The 21,152-nt window shown below is 58.0% G+C and overlaps 1 protein-coding gene across 7 annotated transcripts in view; it reads right to left on the reverse strand.

Moving 5' to 3' along the window:
* CNTFR (ciliary neurotrophic factor receptor) overlaps positions 1-21,152 on the reverse strand; it is a 443,800-nt gene that overhangs the window by 126,109 nt on the left and 296,539 nt on the right. For all 7 annotated transcript variants that reach the window (XM_054033198.1, XM_054033199.1, XM_054033201.1 and 4 more), the window contains one exon: positions 13,233-13,463. In XM_054033198.1, coding sequence (XP_053889173.1) covers positions 13,233-13,463 — 231 coding nt within the window. The remainder of the gene's footprint in view (positions 1-13,232; positions 13,464-21,152) is intronic.

The following is a 21,152-nucleotide window of genomic DNA, read 5'->3' on the forward strand; positions in this document are numbered from 1 at the left end:
TCAGAGTCCCGGGGCACCTGCTTCTACGACAGCCACCGGTGCACTTTGCCACCAGCCCGCTGGAGATCAAGCCAGGGAACGCCACAGCACAGCTTGAGCGAGCAAAGCCTCCAAGGAGGGGGCTGTAACTCCTCGTATCTTCTGTGGATCAGCCCCGAGAGGGGCTGTCACACCCACCCACCAGTGGGTCACGCTTACACCAGATGCACCTGCAGCCCTGGGCGTAAATGGTTCGTACCGTTGATCTACAAGGGCAAAGGAGGGATGCTCACACTTAGCTGATGTCCAGCGGGTTCGGGGCCGGGGGGGGGAAGGTGTATCAAACAGTGAGGGACGTAGCAGGAGTTTACAACAAGATGGCTCTATTGCCACTCGCATCTACCGCGCCCATCCCGAAATAGCAAGGGCCAGATCCTCCGCTGGTGTGGGCACTGCACAAATTGACATCAGCAGAGTATCTGGGCCTAGAAAAGCCAGGCCCATTCCACCCCCTCATGTCAGCTCAGCGTAAGCTACTGGGCCACACCGCTGATGTACACCCCCCGTTGCAGCCCAGCGGGGATGGATTTACTGCAGAATGCCACTAACGGAAGTGAGATCAGAGCCAGGCCCAACCCTCCTGGAGGCAGCTTGCCCTGCTGAATGTCATCTGGGCGAAATCCAAGGAAGCGACTCCGGATTGGGCTCCACCCGACAGCAGAATCCAGCCCCAGCCAGCATGTGCTTCCAGAAAGCCTGCTGGTGTGAGTAGGTGGGCACATGCCATGCCTGCCCTGGGGTACAGCAGTTAATTTCCTGGAGACGTGCCCGATGGCAGGTTTGCCTCGGTCCCCACCTGGCTTTTCAGATGCGTGGTGAGAGGAGCTCTTTGCCCAACAAGCTGCTGAATCTCTGGGACCCGGAGAGTGTCCAGGGCAAGGTGCAAATGTTCTGTGGTTAGCTACATCCTGCACAGAGCCGGGCACGTACCGGGAGGCTCCTTTGATGGAACACAGAGCCTAGTGCGGAGAGAGCGAGCAGCTTCCACTCCCGGGACAAGATCATAAACCACTTTAATAAGGGAGTCCCTCCCCCGCCCCGATTCAAGCGAACACTGTCTTGTTTAGTTGGCAGCGAATGCTAAAGACCCCCGGGGAGCTCGGGCGAGGAGGAGGGGGAGAAAAGGGACATCTGTTTAGAGCATTTCCACTCCATGCTCTCCCAGGCTATTGCTATCTCTTCTTGTCAAAATTTATCAACTGCGTAATTGTTTAAACAGCATTAAAGAGCTTGGAGCAAGAGCGACTGGAAATTGTCCTGCAGTTGCCTGTAGTACTGATACTGACAGCTCAGGAGGGATCAGGGAGGGGAATGATCCATGGGCTGCCAAAATCCTCCAGCTCACAATCTCGGGGGAAACACACCCCGTCTTGCCCTGAGACCCCCCCCTTCCTCTCAGCTCCCCTCCTTGTTTCCCAGACCCCAAATTCTCCTCCCCCACCACAGAGCCCTGCTGCAATCCCATTTATTATTCTAAATTATTTACAGCAAAGATGCCAGATTGGGAAACCACAACTAATGACACTGTCATTCAGGCTAAAGACACCCAGCTTCACCTTGGACCGAGCACCCGGCAAGATGAGCTATTTGCTGCATCCCTCGCTGTGTGTCTGAGCCCCCCCCACCCCCCCGGCCACTTGGGACTCGTCAGGTGAGCCGTGGCAGGAGAGGTGGGGATGGGGAAAGCGGTAGGGGGTAGGAGATGGGACACACTGAGATAGTTCTAATTCCTTTCCATTGGAGGGCCGGAAAAAGCTTTTCAAATGTTAATTGAGGTGCTTTTTACATGGGGGAAACTGAGGCACAAAGAGGGTAAGGACCACGCCACCAAACCATAGGAAGCTGCAGGTGGCTCAGCACCTCTCAAAACCTGGCGCTAAGCGACCAAGAAGCCATATAGCAGAGCCAGGAATATACCACGTCTCCCTCTCCCACTCCTGTGCTTTATCCCCTCTGATTTCTTGCCAAGATGTGGCTGCAGGGGTGGGGTGAGCAGGGGGAGGGCAAGGGCGTGGTATGGTCAGAGGCCACTGCTTCCTGATGACAAAAGGAGATGTTTCCTTATCGGGTTAGTGTATGGACAGCCCCAGAGCACCGGGACTGGCGGTGTCCACCACCCCCAGGATACGACAGGACTTTCCCCGAGATCGGACAGGTGAAGAAGACACCTGTAGAATGGGAATGCCAGGCAGGGTCCCTGCCCATCTCCACCCTGCACCCTGTGCGTCCATCTGCACTGGGCTGGAGGGGTCATTTCCCGCACAGGTGGCTACACCCGCACAAGCGCTGTTTGAGCCAGGGCACTGAGACCAGAAGCGCAGCAGCTGCCGCGTGGGCTAGCTGCCCCGGTGCAATCCCGTCGGAGATCCTGGGGACGGAGCTTTGCCGCTGCCCGCACCAGGGCAGCCAGACCGCAGTGCTTAGCGCGCTGACTCCATCCGAGCTAGCCAGGTACGACTGCCCGAGCTGGAACGTAGGCCCGCAGCTGCGGTGCAGCCAGGCCCTATGGGGAGCAGCCGGGCGGTTAACCCCAGCAGAGTTTGTTCCCTGAACGTCGGGACGGGATTTCGATTGGATCTGATCACCCGTGAATGCCACCGGCCAAACAGCAGACGGCAAAACTCGCACTGTAACCCCCCCAGGGCTGATGCCTGCCCCCACGGGTAACTGGTCTGGGAAAGGTAGGGTGACCAGATGTCCCGATTTTATAGGGACAGTCCCAATTTTGGGGTCTTTTTCTTATATAGGATCCTATTACCCCCCCACCCCCTGTCCCGATTTTTCACACTTGCTGTCTGGTCACCCTATGGAAAGGTGAGGGAGGGCCCCGGACATAGGGGCTACATAGAAGGGCACCACCAAGCTAGGAGCAGAGGCTGGTGTCTCTGGCCAGCCAACGGGGAGCCAGGAAGAGGTGGGCGGCAGGGGGGTGAGAGGTTTTCTCCCATCCCTGCTAGCAAACACCATAGTACAGGAGGCCCCCTGGAAACTCAGCGCCCGCCCGCGGCAGGAAGTTCACAAAAATATTTTGACAAGGGCACTTAGCCGAGCCGCACCCACCCTCCCCAGAGAAGGGCCCAGTGTAAACAGAGCGCCGGATCCCCACGCCACCAGGACCCCCGTCACGCCCCGCTCACTCGGCGTGGGACATCCCTGAGATGAGGCGGCTGGAGCTTCGTTGCTGTCAGCACTGCCGACAGCTCAGAGAGGGAAGACGAAGATGGGGCGGGGGGACGGGGGCTGTGGGAATCTGTTTACACAGTGGTTTGGCTTCTTTAATTATTGTGTCGGGTTTGTCATGTTAACAAGGATAAACAAGTCGGGGGAAATCTCCCGGCTGACGCCGGGGCTTTGGCATTCACAGGGGGTGGGGGGAGACCAAGGAAGACCGGAGATGTGTGTGGATTTAGTGCTCATTAAAGCTAGAGGCTGGGGACGGGGCTGCCATGGGGCTGCCAGGCAATGGCTGAGGTTCCCCTCTAGCCTGCCAGCCCCATACACCTCAGCGTCTCTGTCCTACTAGCACAGCCCCGTGCACCGAACAGAAAAGGCCGGCTCTGGTGCTGGGGGAGTTGGGGTGCAGGAAAATCCCCCCTGGGGAATAAGATGAGAACCTCAAACTCATTTTGCTTGTGCCCCAAATCCAGATACAAGCCCAGGTTTTCAGGTGACCAGCTAGAGCTCTGAACTCAGTCACCCCCAAGGGGCTTCCGAGTGAATCCCGCTGACGGCCACGCAGCTGGTCCTCACTCACGCTGGGGTGGCCGAGATCGGAGCGAGGATCTCGGCCGCCCCAACACAGTCACTAATGCCCAGGGGAGTGCTTCCGGGGGCTTTGATCAGGGCCACAGTGAGGCAAGCCAGCTTTAGCGGCAGCATCTCGAGGACGTGGAGAGTAAAAGAAAACCTACAGAAGCAGCAGATCATGTCACCCAGCTCGAACTGACCTCGGTTCCCAGCTGCCAGGTGCCCACAGCTCCCCAAAACCCGCCACGGCAACAGACACTGCTTGGCCCACGTTGGCGACTGAATTCCCCTCTGCCAATGGGGAAGCGTTGGGTGTGTACTCCCCCTCCTGCTATCTGTGCTGTATCTGTTCCGTGGCTAAACAATCCCCAGGGTAGATGCCAGGCAGCACTCCCAATGCTAAGGCCAGGGCTATCCTACAAACTCACCTTGGCACAGCTACGTCGCTCAGGGTTGTGAAAACCCCACGCAGTGAGACCGACCTCACCCCTAGTGTAGACAGCGCTGTGGCTCCGGGCGAGCTGCATGTGTCGAAAAGCCCTAACTGAATGGCCTAGGGAGTGACGGGGGGAAGTGAAAACTGTGAGCTGGATGGCTGCACAGCTCGGGGTGCAGAGCCCGGGTGGGGATGGGGTTAGTATGCACGTCTTTACTGATGCAGGCACCGGGCAGGCTCCGACAGCAGCCAGTGTCTGTTCAGAGACCCAGTCCCCTGTGGAGGTATTTCTCTTCCCTTGTGCTTTATTACTTGGGACATTAGCATGGAAACTGGAGCACCAGAATTCTGCTCCTACTGCTTGTTCCACCTCTGACTCAGAGTCAGTCTCTGATCTGCCTAGGCATTTATACCGGCTTATTGCAGTAGCTCGATGCCCGGAGACAGGGAAGATCTGCCAGCTCACGGCTTGGGCCCAGACCTGCAAGCCCAACACAGGCAGGACTCTGCTGGAAGGTGATGGGAATTTTGCCTGCGAGAGGACTGCAGGCCCAGGCCCAGGAGCTGATGTATGGTCTTTCCTACTGCACTAGAGCCAAAGTGCAAAGCGCCCCAGGGTCAGTTCAGAGCACCAGAGGCAGATCTGTCTTTGAAGTCCCTGTCTTTGCAGCCTCCAGTGGACGAGACCTTCAAAAACTCAGCTGCTGTGTGTGGCCGGTGGCGAGCCCATGGTAGTATTTGGTAAGAGTGTGGGTTTGCATTGGGTACCCTCCCCTTGCCCAGTGAGCTACCTGCTGTTCTCCGCCCCAGCGATATGACCGGGTGACCAGTGCAACCTGGGGATCTAGAGATGAGTCGATTACAGCGTGTGCGCACCTTCCTGCAGAGAAAATACCAGGTACTAACGGACTCTCTAACCTAGCCGAGCCGACAGTTGGCGGTTTAAGCCAGGCACATTCAAATGATGCAGATTTTCAAGTGAGGCTGGTTAATCATTGGACCCACGGCCCCAGGGAAGTGCTGGATTCTTCAGCTCTTGATGTCTTCACACCCCAGCCTGGTTGCCTTTCGGGAAGGGAGGCTTTAGCCAAACCCAAGTTATCAGGCTTACCAGAAGGGTAACCGGCTGAAACTGGCCTGGGCTATACGTGAGGTCAGAGTAGATGATCTGATTGTCTTTTCTGGCCTTAAAATCTCTGGATCAAAGATGATCTATATAAATGCAAGGTGGTGTTATTCCATCGGCTCTCCATGAGGTGCCCAGAGACACTTGGAGGAACAGAAAGAGCAGGGAATGTCAGATTTCACAGGGTTATTAGCCAAGACCGACAGGCTCTCCTGAGAGGCCTAGCAAACTGGGCTTCTTAGAGACCGGGAGCACCTTCGATGGGGTCTAATGAATGCTCCTCTCTTGATGATGAACCCCCGATGTCCCCTGCTTGTCACGGCGCGGCTCAGAGCTCCCGGCCTCCCCGGCCCTCACAGCTGCTCCATGTTTACAGCGGGAAGAAGGGATATTTTTATTGTTTCTGACATTGGCTGCCCCGGATTATCATAGTGTACACGGCAAGCCAAGACAGCACCACTCTGCTAGGCTGCAGCCGGGCAGCTTGCCTGCGAGGGAAGGGAAGGAATGCGGCGGTGATAACATGTATGTGTATGCGCCTGGGCGGGAAGGCGATTAGACCCATTCAGTCAGCATGTGCAAAGGGCCTTCTCCTTCGCTCTCACACCCCTTGGCAGGGCCGAGCGAGTCCTGCAGGGGACCGAGGTGGAGAGGTCGCTCCTTGCCTTTGAACGGGTTTGTTTGTCTGGTTCTGCTCCTAATTCCATTAGAACTAATTGCATTTGGGAGTGCGGTCTGGTGTCATGTTTTGTTTTGTTTTAAAGGTTGGGCTATTCATTTGCATATCCTTACCCAGCATGCCTTTCCCAGCCCTCAGCACTTCCAGGGCCTGAAATCTGTGCACAAGCAGCGAGGTTCATGGGTTGAGTTTTTGAGCCCTGAGGACTTGGAGGCTGAATTCGGAGGGTTGTGTGCCCAGGAAAATGATCTGCATTTAGATTAATAGCACATCGTAGTAATCTAATCTAATTTGTAACACTCCCACCGCTGTGGTTTATTGGTGAGCTGTGGGTCACTCCTGTGCCTCACCGTTATCTCTCTGTAGGGGTTACTGTGCTGATGTATTGAGGTGGCAATTAACACAGCGGTCCCAGGCTGTTCTATGTTATAGGCACAGCCAAGTTAATCTCACCTGCAGGGTTCCCCAAACCTGCTGTCACCAGCCCCAAGCACAGACAGTGCCGTGCTGAGGAACACGGTGGGCCTGGGGACACGGAGACTCGCTGAGTGTCCGCCCAGCACTTTTCCCAGTCCAACAGCACCCCCCGAGTCGCCCCACTGCACCCCCTTGAGTCACCCCACATCCCCCATCATCCACAACACCCCCCGAGTTGCCCCACTGCGGACGCCCTGAGTCACCCCACTGCACCCCCGAGTCATCCCATAGCACCCCTCTGAGTCGCCCTGTAGCACCTCCCCGAGTCGCCACACATCTCCTCAAGTCACCCCACTGCGCATGCCCTGAGTCATCCACAGCACCCCCTGAGTCACCCCACTGCACCCCCAAGTCACCCTACAACATCCCCCTGCAGCACCCCCCGAGTCGCCCCACTGCACCCCCAAGTCGCTTATAGCACCCCCCCCCGAGTCACCCTGCAACACCCCTCCCAAGTTGCCCTACAGCACCCCCCCAGAGTCACCCCACAGCAGACACTGACTCACTGGGCCATTAGGGGCAGCAATGATTCAAAAGGGAGAGCGCCCCCTACTGACACACCCACACACCTGCCCGCAGTACAGAGCCCCACTAGCACAGTGCTGGGACATTGGGGTCAGCATTGACTCAGAGGGGAGAGTACCCCCGGCACTGCTCCAGCAGCATAGCGCCCCCTAGTGCTGCCCCAGGGTGAGCCCTCATTTCAAGGCGAGCGCTCACTCTATGAGTAGGGCTGCCGCCTCCGAGGTACAAAAAACCAGGAGCTACTTATTACTTACAAGGCAGAGACCCCACTGCTTCTCACATCATGCCACGGCACTGGCCAACCAGCTGCGCCCACCCCCACCGCCCAGCCCCGTTTCCCAGGCCAGGCCCGGCCCCTCTCTTCCCCACAGCTCTGGGCCCCCAGACTCCGGCTTCCCAGCCCCTGCAGTTGGACACCCTACTGGCTACTAGGTAGGTAGCAGGGGGCAGTTCAGTCTCGCAACGCCCCAGCCTTTGTGCCGCCACCTCCCCTTCAACCCCTGCCCTGCCCCCATTTCTACCCGCTTGCTGGTCCTGGCCACCCATCGGTGCACGGTGCCGTCTGGCTGGGATGCGGGCACTACCCCCGTCTCTGAGCAGGCTTGGCAGAGCGATGTATTATCACGCAATTGACAAAACCCGGGACTTTTAATGTCCCGAGAAGACTGGCAGATTTCTCGTGGCGGCTACTTGGATCCTGGGAAAACCTGTGCTGATGGCAACCCTAAGAGCCAGTCGCCCACACTTCTCCCTGCAGCACAGCACCCCCAACGCTGAACCGGACTCCGAAGAGCCAACCACCCCCCTCCCGCCAGCTGCCCACTCACACAGCTGCAAGATGGGGGCCACACTCCGTCCCCACTAGCTGAGCGAAGGACACATTTCCTGTGATCAGCAGCACCTCATCGGCTCTTCCTATCCCTTGGGGCAGCGCAGTAGGGTGACCAGATGTCCGATATTAGGGGCTTTGTCTTATATACACAACTATACCCCCCAACCCCTGAAAAAAAAGTCCTCTGATTTTTCACACTTGCCATCTGGTCACCCAAAGAGTTCAAGGGATCCGTCCCACGAAGGAGTAGGTAGTCTGGTGGTTTTCATGGAGATGTTTTTCTTTCTCTCTTCCTTTTTTTTTTAAGGGAAGGGGGGGGGGAGCCCAGCCCCAAACCGCAGCTGGAGCCCAGCTGAAGAGCAAAGCGACTTCTAAGGCAGAGGAACTGGGGGTTGTTATTATTTATTAGCGGCTAATGCTTGATTGTCCGCTAATCAGGCCAGAGAACACAAATGCGGGCCATCCTGGCCCCCCGCTCACATGTGGTTTCTGTTGCTTTGCCTGTCTTCCCCTCCCCTCCCGGGTTGGGTTTTGTTTGTTTTTCTGTTAATTTGGTTGTTTTTCCATGTCGTTTTCCGTCAAACCGCATGTTTTTTCCCTTCATCTCGCCAGCCATTTAGTGACAGGCAGGCAGAGAAGGAGTCCGGCACGGAGCCCTTCTCTCCAGCTCCGGTGGGTGGCCCCCTGCCAGCTCCGGCGCTCTGCAAAGGCCAACGCGCTGCATTCCAGTCCACGCACTCACCTGCACTGCAGGCAATTAGGGACACATGGTACAAGCGGAGCTGGCAGCTCCACCTCGACAGATCCCCTAGCAAAGAGCAGTCATGCGCTTAACGGGCTTCTCGAGCGATGGATTCCTCCGGGCCGGCTGCTGTGCCGCGCGATGGTGCACGCTGAGACTGGCTCCCGCTCACTCTGCCACTTCCCCGGGCTCCTCTCTCCGCTCCTGCCCCAGCCTCTGGAGAGCTGACCTGGGATCTAGCCCTCGCTCTCCCTATGCATCTGGTTACAGCGCTCTCCCACCTGGATGCCGACGCAGGCGGCCCTGGCTAGAATGAACGGCGGGCGATCCGGACTCTGACGTAGCAGCTCCTAGGGGCTGCGGGAGCGTGCTCATGGGTGCATGATTAGACCCAAGCCAGCTAGATGTGTCCGGGGATGGAGAACTTGGTTCCCTCCAGGATGTGGATGACCTAGGAGCTCCTTTACTGGAATCCATGGCCATTAACTCAAGTCCCCCTTCCATGTTGCCTGGGAGGCCTTCCTGGTCCCATTTGCACAGACACCTCGTTCTCCTCTTTTGGCCGGCCTTCTGCCTCTAACGATCCTCTCCGCTCTGGCCCGTTAACATTATTTTTATAACAGACTATAAAAAAGAGAGCCATGTGCCAAACCTCAAGAGCACATCTCTGTTACAGCCACTCCCCCGCCCTCGGGCCCTGCGTCGCCTAACTCAGAGCGTGAGCTCTCCGGCTCGGCTGGGAGCTTGTCTTCTAGCCTTGCTCTGTGACGGCTCAGCTCCCCCGGGGCGCTCCGGGTCCACCCCCTTCCTGACCCCACGCGATCCATCGCACAGAGCTGTGCTCTGCAGGAGAGAATTGCCTGGATGGAAAGTCCCATCGCATCCCCGTCCCCCGGCACGTCTAGCCCCGCTCACCCAGCACAAATCCCCCGGGCAGTGGGACGCCGCTGGGAGCACCAAGAGCAGCCAAGGGTCCTGATTCCACAGCCCTGTGCAGCCTCGTGGGTGTAAATGGGAATCACTCCAGCGAAGGCAGCATTTGGCTGTACCGAAGCTCAACTCTCCAATCTCTGCGCAATTTGTTATGTTCACTGGGCTCTAAGACCTTCGCCTACGTGAGTGCAGTGAGGGCCCAACCAGCAAGAGGGACTCAGCCTGAAACAATTGGGCCAGAGGGCCATCCAGTCCCGCTCCTCATCTAGGACACTGGCCAGGGCCTTCAGAAGGAGGAAGAAGAAAGCCCATAATGCACAATTCCAGAAGGATCCACGCTTCCCATGAGTGAGTGGCTGCTTTGAGCCAGACGCGGCCGTGCAGTCACACAAGTCAGGCAGATTTAAATCTGGGCCTTTGATGTCCGGGCACTACCTGGCCATGACATCATCCCGTGAGGGGCGGGATTTCCAATGCACAGAAAGTGGCTGCACGTGGCCCGCTCAAAGGAGAGGCCGTGGCTTTAAAGGATCAGTGGGCATGGACCTGTTCCTGAGTGTCTCTTTTTTTAACGGCCAGCCAACGACATGAGAGGATACTGAAGAGGTGGATAACTGTGCCTGTAAATGGGAGATCCCTTTGCAGGCGGAGGAGGGTCTGGTGGGCTGAAGTGGCTCAAACCCAGAAGCTGGGGATGGGGCGTTGTGACCATTTGCACCCTTCCTTCGAACCCTGCCCTGCTCAGGGCGGGGACGGTGCCAGCACCAAGCTGTGAGCCAACTCTTGTCCTGGCCCCATAGCAAGGGCCCCAATTCTGAGTCCAACCTCCATAGGGTGCACCCCAATGCTGAGCTAAGCCAGGATTTCAGGCAGGGTTGGGGGCACCTCTACACGGCCCAGATCCAGGCTGGAAAATGGCTCTGGGCTCGGCGCGGTTCTTGCTTTCCCCCTGGGTGAAAGGAGGGGTCCTTGTCCACTCAGGGACATGCCCCTCTGCAGTAGCACATCTCTGCACTGAGGTTATTAATTCCTTGAGAGGAAGAGGCAAGTGAATAGGGTGGGGGTGATGGAGGGAGAGGGGGAGGAAAAACTTGCAGAGAGCTTCCAGTTAAAATCCAGGCAATTAAATTAATTACCAGAAAAAGCATCTCACCTGATTAGTTCCTTGCATATTTAATTACATTAGCAACATCGGGCATTCGCTTCTTTCTTTATCTCCTGCTCTGTCTGCTGGGCTCACAGCCCCGGCACTGTCCGAGCTCTCCCCAGCCTGCGGCAGCCCAGGGAAAGCCGAGAGCGAGTGAAATCCTGCGCTAATAGAAACCAGCAGGATATCAGCTCGAAAGCCGACCCATTCCCACGGGCCCCTAAGTGGCTTGACGGGGATTATTATTAGTGAGGTGCTTAGCAGATGTAAGAGCCATTGCAAAGTCACGGCTATGCCACAGCTGGAAAGGAGCCTTCCGAGGCGACAAGCCGAGCCAGGCCCCCTCCTTCTCCCCCCAGATCTGGGCTCCAGCTTCCCTTTCCCTGCGTGCAGAGCTCAGCTGCTCCCAACCCGGTTTCCAATGGGAAGGATTTCTGGTGGGTGTCAGTGCCTCTCCTGGCACAGGGACGGCATTGGGTGTCATGCCCCCCAAAGTCAACCTGGAGCCAGAGAGGCTCTGAATTGGGGGGGGGGCACAGAATGGGCCCCAGGGGTGAGTCCAGCCTGAACGAGAGTCACTTACTCAACAGGGTTGCCACTAAGTGATGCATCCACTTCGGCCTCTCCACTGCACAAGGCCTCATCAACCCACCATCCAGCCCCTCCACGGCTTCTCTGCCACCTCCCGCCCCCTCCTCCCCATCTGCTGACTCATCTGTTGATTTCCCCTCCTTCTCCCTAACTCCCCCCAGCCCTGGATCACCCCAGCAAACCACCCTCTTGCTGCCCCATCACCAGCAACTCTTGATAAGGTGCCGCCACCGCGGGGCCTTCGCCCACAAGAAGTGGTTCTCTCCTCATTCTCTCTCATGCTCTTTGCCGGCAGCCACATGCCTCTGGCCTCCCTGGCTCGTAGGCCCAAAGCCCCTGTGCTTATTTGCTGCCTTTGATCCCCCGCTTGTACCCAGCCGGGTCTGGTCCCACCCTCTCCGGACAACATCTTGCTGACTTCCTACAAGAACAGATCCGTCGTGACCTCCCACCTTCGGTCCACACCCTGTCCTCGTCCCTGCCCATCACACACACCAAGGATTCTCATCTCATCTGCTCCTCCAGCCCTTCCACCTCTCCCCTGGACACCAGCCCCTCCTAACTACTGAGCGTCCTTCACCCATGAAAAAAAGAGACAATGACCGGATCCTAAGGCATACATAGGAGGGGGCAGAGTTAAGGTTACACCTGAATTCTGGCATTTCCTGACTCGCGTGTCCCTCACTTTACAATCTGAATAATGTCTGTTTAATGTGTGTGTGCGGGGGCGGGCGGGGGGGTGTAGATTAATACAGCAGCATCCTGCTGCAGCGTTAAACTTCACAGGTGGCGTGTGACTGCGCTGGCTGCTTCCGGAGCTCCCCCTCGTGACCCAGGGTCATGCTCCAGGCAGCCTGCCTCAGTTTCCCCACTGGGACTGTGCAAATAAAACTTCCCGGCAGGCTTTTTCTTGGGCAAAAGTATCCCTCCTTGGGGACTGGGTTTATTAATATAAAAGAAACTGCTAATAAAACAAATTCCCAAACAGTCCATTCATAAGTCCACAGAACCCAAGGTTTTCCTTCCCCTTCCCAGGCCTCCTGGCCTGGAGCAACTCTCAGGGTCTTCCCTGCAGGAGCCTTTCCTCACTCTCTGCGGACTCTGTTACAGCTTCCTGGGCTTGCCTCCTTTTAGGGAACTATGTGATTGAACCCTCGTTCTGTGATGAGGGCTGGCTAGCCCCAGCCCTCTGGCCCGTAAGGGGCGAGCCACCCTGCTACCCGGCTGCTCCCGGATTGACGTTCACCATTCATGGCTGGTGAGTTAGGCTGAAGAGGCCTTTCATGTCACTCCCAATCAGAAATGCCCCGCTGGCCCCTTGGATGGACCCCGTAAGGTGAAACAAGCGTTTAGAGAAAAGACCCATGATGCACCGGGCTGGATGGCCCGAACCCAGGAATCTTGACCGATATCGTCACCTATACACGCATCCCATCCTGTGAAATACACAGTTGCCATCACCTATATGCTCCGAGTCCCGTGAATTCTAGTGTCTGTCACGTACAAACACACGCTCATAGTCTCTTACGCAGCAACTACAATCATGAATGCCTTGCTCCAGCCGCTCATCTGAGACGGCCCCACCGCGGCGCGGCCAGAATCGCCCCTTAGAGCTAAGCACGCTTTGCCGATTGCTGGGAGAATCTCCCCCTTCCCTCAATCCACAACGGCGGACGCGAGTCCATTATTCCTCCGGGCTGCACCATCATGTGGGCCTGGTTAGGGGAGCATCACCTTGTGCCTAGTTAGCCAAGCATCAGTTACCCTATGATGGGGGGCCAGGCTGCTGCCAGGTGTGGGGGAGGAGATGCCCAGTCCTGGGTTGTGTTATCGGGGTACGGTGCAGAATACATCAGCAGGGAGCTGACACCAGGAGGGGGCCGTGAAGGGAACAGGCCGTGCAGCTCTCACGGTCTATCCCCAAGGAGGCAACGGACCTCGCGCTAAGACGTACTCACTTCCCACTTTCAGGTAGGTCTGGTATTTGAGGTGCCACGAGGAACCTTCGTAGCAGGCGTACTGGCCGCTGTGTGCGAGGTCGACATTCCGCAGCACCAGGTGCGACCCGTTGAGGTGGGACTCATCGATGTCGGTGCCGTTGGCCGTCCAGGTCACGGCCGCGTCCCAGTCCATCGCCCCGCACTGCATGGTCACGTCTGCGCCCAGCCGCTCGTACTGGACATGGGTGTCTGAGGAGACAGAAGGAGAAGCCCGAGGTGAGTTCTAAGCGCGTCTAAGCGAGCCGAACTCGGGGGTGTGGAAATGGTGAGAGAGAGAGACCCCGGAGCTACCCTGGAAGAAAGTCTGAGAGTTAAGTCACCCCACAGCATGACCCGAACACAGCTCCGGAGCCAGGCCCACGCGGGTTCTAATCCCAACTCTGACACTGACTCACTGTACAGCTCTGGGCACATCCTTTAAATCCTTGATGCCTCAGCTTCCTCACCTACACCGCACTGGCACTGACACGGGCCTGTACACCCCGGGAAGCTGCTTGGAGATCTAGAGCTGGAAGAGTCCCCGCCCTCTCCTCGTTAGCCCCACTTCCCACGGCAGGGCTTATGAAGGCAGAGAGAGCTCGCGGGACTCGGCTTAGCGGGCTGGACGCTGACCTGGCATCCGAGCCCCGTCTACTCTAGTCCTATCAGCCTCCTGGGGGACCTTGGGCTGGTAGATTCAGCAAGACAAGGGTCCCTCCCTACTGCGGAGCCGGGAGTTCCCTTTGTTTGCAACCTGCTTTAACCATGACAATCATTCGGGCTTTTCCTCTGCAGATCTCAGTGCCCTTCCCAAGGGGGGTGGGGCACAGCCCATCGTCCCCATTTTAGGTTTTTAATGAACAGTTGTCTGTGCCCCAGCAACAGCGCCAACCTGTTCTACTGCCTGGTACTCCTCGGCGGGGGGACTGGTGCAACCGGGCAACCAGAGGGAGCGACAGCGACTGGGAGTTAAGGGTTTCTACCAGGTCATTTGTCTCCCCCCAGGCACAGGCAGCAGTGACTAGACTGGCATTGCGATGGGCAGTGGGAATCCATGGACACCGGCGTCCAGGGTCAGGCCATCTAATTATGTGATGTTAGTGGTGTTGCCTAGAGAGGCCTGTTCCGCAGTACCCATCTGCTAGTCCTCTGGGCTGGGGAGGCTACATCTCTAGTCTCTCTGTCGTTGGTCTCTGTGTCTGGGAGGGAAGGAGATGTAACGCCCATGGCTTCAGGGGGGGCTGGATGATTGTTGGTGGTGGTACCGGGGACAAGGGGAAAAGCCCAGGCGTTCGGACAGGGAAGATGACGATTATGCACAAAGGAACATTCATTCACAGGCAGTCAGACTCTGTTTCCGTGTGGCAAAGCTGGTTGGAAAAGTTCGGCTGGGACATGCTTTCTGTGGAGTTTGCTGGTTCAACGTTCAAACGTTTCGTGGAGACGGTTCCGTTTCAGCAAAGGTTCAACGGAAGCCGGGCAGCGTTTGGATCCCGCCTGCCAGGAAGGTTTCCATTGGAAACTCGCCTGGTTTTCTGCCAGCTCACCCGCCCGGCTCCTCAGCACCCTGCCTGGTGGGCGGACCCGGAGTTGGGAGTCCCAGCTCCCACGCTTGCAACTCCTCAGCAGACTGGGCTTCCAGTCTCCCCACGTGCTCTGACTCAGAGCCGGGAACCCCAAGGCTTCCAGGGGCTGTGGCATCCTGCCAGGTGGACTCCCATGGAATTAGGGACCTCCAGGGTCCACAGCTGGCCGATTACGCTGTGCGTGCAATTTGCGCACACAGTCGTGATAACTGTGTGTGCAGAGCTGGGGGCGTGGCTGTGCGGCTGTTTTTGCATCGTTTTGAAAACCGGGACCTGGACACAGGGAGTGTGGGTGAGGATTGTGACTGTGCAGAACATAAAGCAAGGCACGGACGCTGCCCGGAGGACCTTACACTCTAAAGAGATGGACAATGCAAGTGCACTGGGTGGCTCTGTGTTCGACAGTTCCCCAAGGGACCTCAAGAGACCCGGGCATTAGAGTTCCTCAGGAGACACTCAGAGGCTGAGTGGGTGGGACCATCCTGCTGCGTGACAGCGGACGGGAGCGATGGTCTGTTGTGGGATCCTCCTCAGTCAGCTAGGCCAGGCCCCACACTCCCACCCGTGTCCGAGAGAAGGCAGGCTGACGCCAGAAGGCTGAGCAGGAGGAGAACTCGTCCTTTGGCCGCAGCCAGGAGTGCTGGAGCGAATGCATCCGTGCTCGGAGGGGATCCCGACCCCACTACGGGCAGTGGCCTTGAAGAGTGTGGAGAGGGCAGAGAAACCCCCCAGGGCTGGGCTGGGGCCCGGGGGAGCCCTGAGGGGAAGGGGTAACGAGTCTCCTACATCCTAACATGCTCAGTTAGATGGAAGCCCGGAGTTGTAATGCCATGAGACGTACCCAGACCTGGGAACCTTCCAAAACAGCTCAAAATCCAGCTACACACAGAAATGCAAAGGCACCGTTAGCATGTGTGGGAAGTGGGGGTAGCATTAAAGGGAAAATTGGATATCCACCTGCACAGCTCTCCCAGATCCCCTTGATCTTGCCCCCCACCCCCATACACACTAACCCAGCTCTGCCAACATCCCTCCACCCTGATCTGCAGCACGGCTGTTAGTCCAGCCCTGAGCTCCCCATATTCAACTCCATTGGTGTCCCTCAACCCTGACCTGCAGCCCCCGCCGCCATGGTGTTCCTACCCCTTCCCCAGCAGCATTTCCAGCCTTCCTCAGTCCTCACTTGGTGCTACTCGGAGCGTGCACCCCTCTTGGGCAGGCCCTGTGATCGGCACTGGATTGCCTGCCTGAGCTGGGCTTCAAACCCTCACTGGCGAAGGCGAGATGCCAACTCCCACCCCACCCCTCTCACTCCCTCCTCTTCCACCTCTAATGCAGCTTTTGGAGCGAGACTGACGGGCGCACGGGCGCCTCATCCGATGCCGCTGGCAGGGAGCCTGACCGGAGAACGTACCAGAGTGTGACAAGCAGGGAAATCAAACCGCCAGGTCAGCATTATCATAGAATAGAATATCAGGGTTGGAAGAGACCTCAGGAGGTATCTAGTCCAATCCCCTGCTCAAAGCAGGCCCAATCCCCAGCTAAATCATCCCAGCCAGGGCTTTGTCAAGCCTGACCTTAAAAACCTCTAAGGAAGGAGATTCCACCATCTCCCTAGGTAACCCGTTCCAGTGCTTCACCACCATTGTCCCTGATGGAAGCTGTGCTTCTCTGTCACCTCCAGACAGTGGCTGAGCACGTGTCTGTGGCTGGAGGGGGACGGGGAGAAGAGGACTCTGAAATTGCGTTCCTATTTGCTCATAAAAGAACTGCCGTCCCAGGCTGGCTGCCCGCCGCCAATGCTCCGGCCGCGGGGAAGGATTAGGGAGCTGTTCCTAGCACTGCGGCGCATTGTCTCTGCAAGTGGCGCTCTCCTCCCAAGGCGATGATTTAAGGCCCATTACGCTCTACGGACCAGGGAGAAATACAGCAAAGCACACGCTCGTCTCTGCCTGTGTTCCAGAGGCGCCCGCGGGAGCAGAGCCAGAGGGCTGAGCGTGCGGTCAGCACGGAGCAGGGCGGCTTGGCACACTCATCGACGGGGAGCAGAGCCGCTGGCCGGGAAGGGGACTTCGTCTGAGCTTGATCAGCTTTCACCTGCTTTTACGAGGCAGAGGGATAAACCCGGAGCCAGCCTCTCTGAACGTGACCGGGCTCCCTGCACGGAGCAGCGCTGGATGTCAAGCCTTGCGTCGGGTCACTTTGAAGGGGGCCCAAAGCCAGCGCCTCGGCTGCCGGGTGCAGTCCGGGGTCTGCGTGGAGTGCATTTACATTCACACAGCACCAGACTGACGCAGCCCAAAGATCTACGGCCTCTGCTTAGCTGCAAAACAGGTACAACATGGACAGCAGCCAGCACGCAGCTCCCACACAGCCAGCCACCCGCGGGGGTGCCCCAGCCCTGCTCTGGAGTTCGCCAGTCCTGGCTCATTCTTCTGAGATTGCCAGCAGACAAATATAAGAGCATCAGAGCTGCCATGCTGGGGTCAGACCAACGGTCCATCCTGCCCAGGACCCTGTCTCAGACAAGTGGCCCATACCAGAGCTTTGGGGGAGTTATGGAGTGATCCGCTCTGTCTTCCACTCCTGGCTTCTGGCACCCAGAGCATGGATTTGCATCCCTGAATGGCTTGGCTAATAGCCATTGAAGGACCTGTCCCCCAGGGACCGATCCATTTCCTTCCAGAACCCCTTTTGGGGACCAGTAGGAGGGACGGGGAATTTGGAGACCTGGGTTGAATTCCTGACTCTGTCCCATATTCCTTGTGTGACCGTGGGGGAGTGACTGCCTCTCCCGTGCCTTGCCCCCTCTACACAACAGGGGTAAACTCACCCACAGCCCGGTGAGGAGAGGGCAAACGCCACTGGTGACTGTCAGGTGTTCAGCTACTGCGGGGAAGTGGCCATGTTAGTACCCGGAGAGACAGAAGTTGCTGATCATCTGCCAGATGATAGCAGCTGCCTCCTGTTGCTAGGGGTCTGTCTACACCCCAAATTAAGGTGTGACTGTAGCACGGGCAGGCACAGCCATGCTAGTGCCAGCCTAGCTAGCCTGGGTAGCAATAGCCATGAAGACCTGGCAGCACGGGCGAGCCACCCAAGTACAAACCCAGCGTACTAGAATGACCAGCCTGTGCCACCACATCTGCTATTGTTAGCCACAGCAGCTGGATGAGCGGGGGTTCGCCCACCGGCGCTGCAGCCACACCTTCACTGGCGTACCCTAGGGCAGCATGAACAGAAGGATGCGGCATTGGGGAAAACGTCTCCATCGGGTTTGGGGCAATTCTGCAGCCCCAGCCTTTTTGGGTTTTTTTGCACTGACTCGCATCGAGGCCTGGGAAACCCCTTTCAACCCAGAGCCTTGGGGGATGTGGGACAGGAGGGAAACTAGGACGGGGCTGTCTTCAGTCCTGGGGAGGGGGAGAAAACCAGACCAAGGTTCTTTACACACAGAGCGGTGGCCCGGGGGGAGTCACCAAGTGCTTCTGATGCAGCACTCAGGGCTTTCCCTGGAGCCCAGGGGCACTGCCAATACTGAGGTCACCTCTCCTAGTGACCTCGGCCGAAGGGCCAGACTGGGCCCTGCGAGAGACCGTAGGTGGGACCAGGCACCGGTGCAGCATTCTCCTGCAACCCAGGACTGCTCCCTGCTAGTGTGACGGCCCCATCCCGGCCAAAGGGGGGGGGCACATCTGCAGGCAGGGATGGAGCTAAACAGCCCCCCCCCGCCACCGTCTCCCCCGCCCCCGCATGCTGGCACGCACAGAGCCCCCGCAGCGAGGATCAGCGAAGGGCAGGGTAACAAGCGACTGAACGGAGGCGGGCGTTAAGCCGCCCTGCCCCACTCCAGGGGAGGACCAGGACTTCAGGCTGCGGACGGAGCCACTCGGTGACGGGCCATGTGGGCGGTTCTATAGAGCATTACAGTCACCCGCAGCAAAGGGAGACCTGGGATCCCACCTACGTCCAAATACCTCTGTGAGCACGTAAAGGAGCAGCTGAAGGCAGCTCTCCCGCGACAGACACTAGCGAAGGGACGAGCTGACGCGGTTTGGGAGGCGGGGCCTATGGGAGGGCGTTTTACCCGTTCCAAGTTTCCCCCGCTCAGCCGGGATCCCTACGCTGAAATTACCGCTCTCCTTTTGAATGACTCTTGGCCGGCTTCCAGGCCAGCTAAAGCAGTGCAAACCCAAGCACTGCTCAGGCAAAGCAAAGTCCTGTGTAAGCACATGCAACCAGCCGGCCCGCACACATCCCGGGTGCGACGCACGTGGGGGTGCTCAACCGTGAATCCTGATCTGTACCCCAAAATCTAGGGCATGCAGCAAGCCAGGTTGCCCAGAGCAGAAGCACAAGCAGGTATAAAAAGAACAGGAGGGGAACCAGATTCAGTGATGGGAAAATACCAGTAAATGCAGTTCAGAGAAGCCCCCAGCAGCAGCCCAAGTGCCAGGCCTGCTGCCCGGCCCTCAATCACTCCCGCGTGGGTTTCAGGCAGACCGGAGAGGGCCGGGGGATACCAACCACAGTGCATTGCCCTGATCTCTGCCAAAGGGCCCGGCAGTGTTTCTATCACATATGCCATCTCCCAACCAGGCTGGGGGCAGTGAAGAGCCCTCCTCACTCCCCTTGGAGAAGATCCCAGCTCTGGAAACCCTGTCCCAAGTGGCGCATTCCAGCCCTGAGCCCGATCTCCTGAGATGGGCGGGCCCCCTCCACGGGGACAGTCTGGGCACCCACAGCACCTCCACAGGGACGGAGACACCCTGCACCATGCAGAGGAGGAAGCAAGGCCCTTCTGCCACCGACGCAGGAGGAGGGGGACACACAGGCAGCCTGCATGCACCTGCCAGGAGGCCTGGCTCCAGGAAGGCCAAATCCTGAAGAGGCTGAATGGGCCCATATTCCAAGCCCCCCTCTACCTTTCCTCCACTTGCATGCTACGCTGCTTTCCACTGCCCCAGCAGCGCAGGAGAGTCACGGCTCCCCGTGTTCTCTGCCTGTCCCATGCGAAACGCTCGCCCCACCAGCCATCACGCCTTTCCATGCCCCTCACGCTTGGCCGGGGGTTGTGGCTGCTCCCGGAAACCCCCGGGGGCCGGCTCCTGACTCGGTGCGGATGGGCCCAGCCCCACCGATGTGACCGGAGCTCAGCCAACACACGCCCGCTGCAGATCCGCTCCGGGGGCTCTCCCGACTCGCCCCAGGGGTTCTCCGAACACAAAGCAGAAAAGAAGGGGAGATTTTTCGCATTCCTGGTGGAAGCGGCCGCTGAATGGGGCTCATTGTGCAAGGCTCCCTTGCGAGCAAATTACAGGCATTCATTCCCCAGCTCCGGCTGGCTGCCACGGCAATTTACAGGCTGACTTGACCCAACTATTCTCGCCGCAATGTGCACCCGCTTCTGCCCACACATAAGGTGGATTTGCTGCTTGTGGAATCGGGGCGGGTGGGGGGGGGAGGCACTGTTCACAGATTTAGGCATCTTTCAATATTGCTAATAGCACCTTCCTCGTCGGTAAGTTTCAAAGCCTTTTGCTTGAGGTGGCGCAGTATCATTGGCCCCATTTTACAGCTGGGCAAACCGAGGCACAGAGCAGCCGAGTGAGTTTGCTCAGAGGTTGCAGAGGGGGTCAATGACGGGACTGAGAATTGAATCCAAGCCTCGTGATTCACAGGCCTTTTCCCCAGCCACTGGACGTGCATCTCTCTCCCGGCTGGGTCTGACCAGCCACAAGCAACCCTCGAGGTGGTGAATGAGATCCCTGTGAGAATACATTTTGTATCTGCACCGCGCCGGGGGTGTGTGTGCAGAGCGCTTCAAGCAGAAGGGCTCAGAACCCTGTGACTTTCACACTAAACTAGATCAACACCACAATACAAAAATAGCAACAGGCCCCGGGGGCTGTGGGGGGGGGGGGGGGAGGGCAGGGATGAGATGGGGGAAAGACTCCAGTGAACACAGCAGAGGCGATGGCTGCTGGGAGAAAGGTGGCTATTCCCATGTGAACTGATTAGTGTCGCAAACTCTGCAGGCTTCCCTCCTCAGCTCTCCTGAGCTGCAGCCCCGCTGCTACTCCAGTCCCCGGCTCTTCCCTCAGCTCTGCCAGAGCTCTGCAATCCCCCCGGCTAATCTAATCCTGGGCCAACTGTAGAGATTGCCAGTGGGCCCAGTCCTGGGTCCCCTCATGGCTTGGCCACTGCATTTCCACACTGGCTTGCAGCAGTCCCTTCTGCAGAGGCACCCAGCCCTATCCTCTAGCACCCCTATTGATTTCGCTCCTGGGCCCCCTCGCCCCACAGCCCTGAG

This window comes from Malaclemys terrapin, chromosome 6, assembly GCF_027887155.1.
Source record: "Malaclemys terrapin pileata isolate rMalTer1 chromosome 6, rMalTer1.hap1, whole genome shotgun sequence".
Lineage (NCBI taxonomy): Eukaryota > Metazoa > Chordata > Testudines > Emydidae > Malaclemys > Malaclemys terrapin.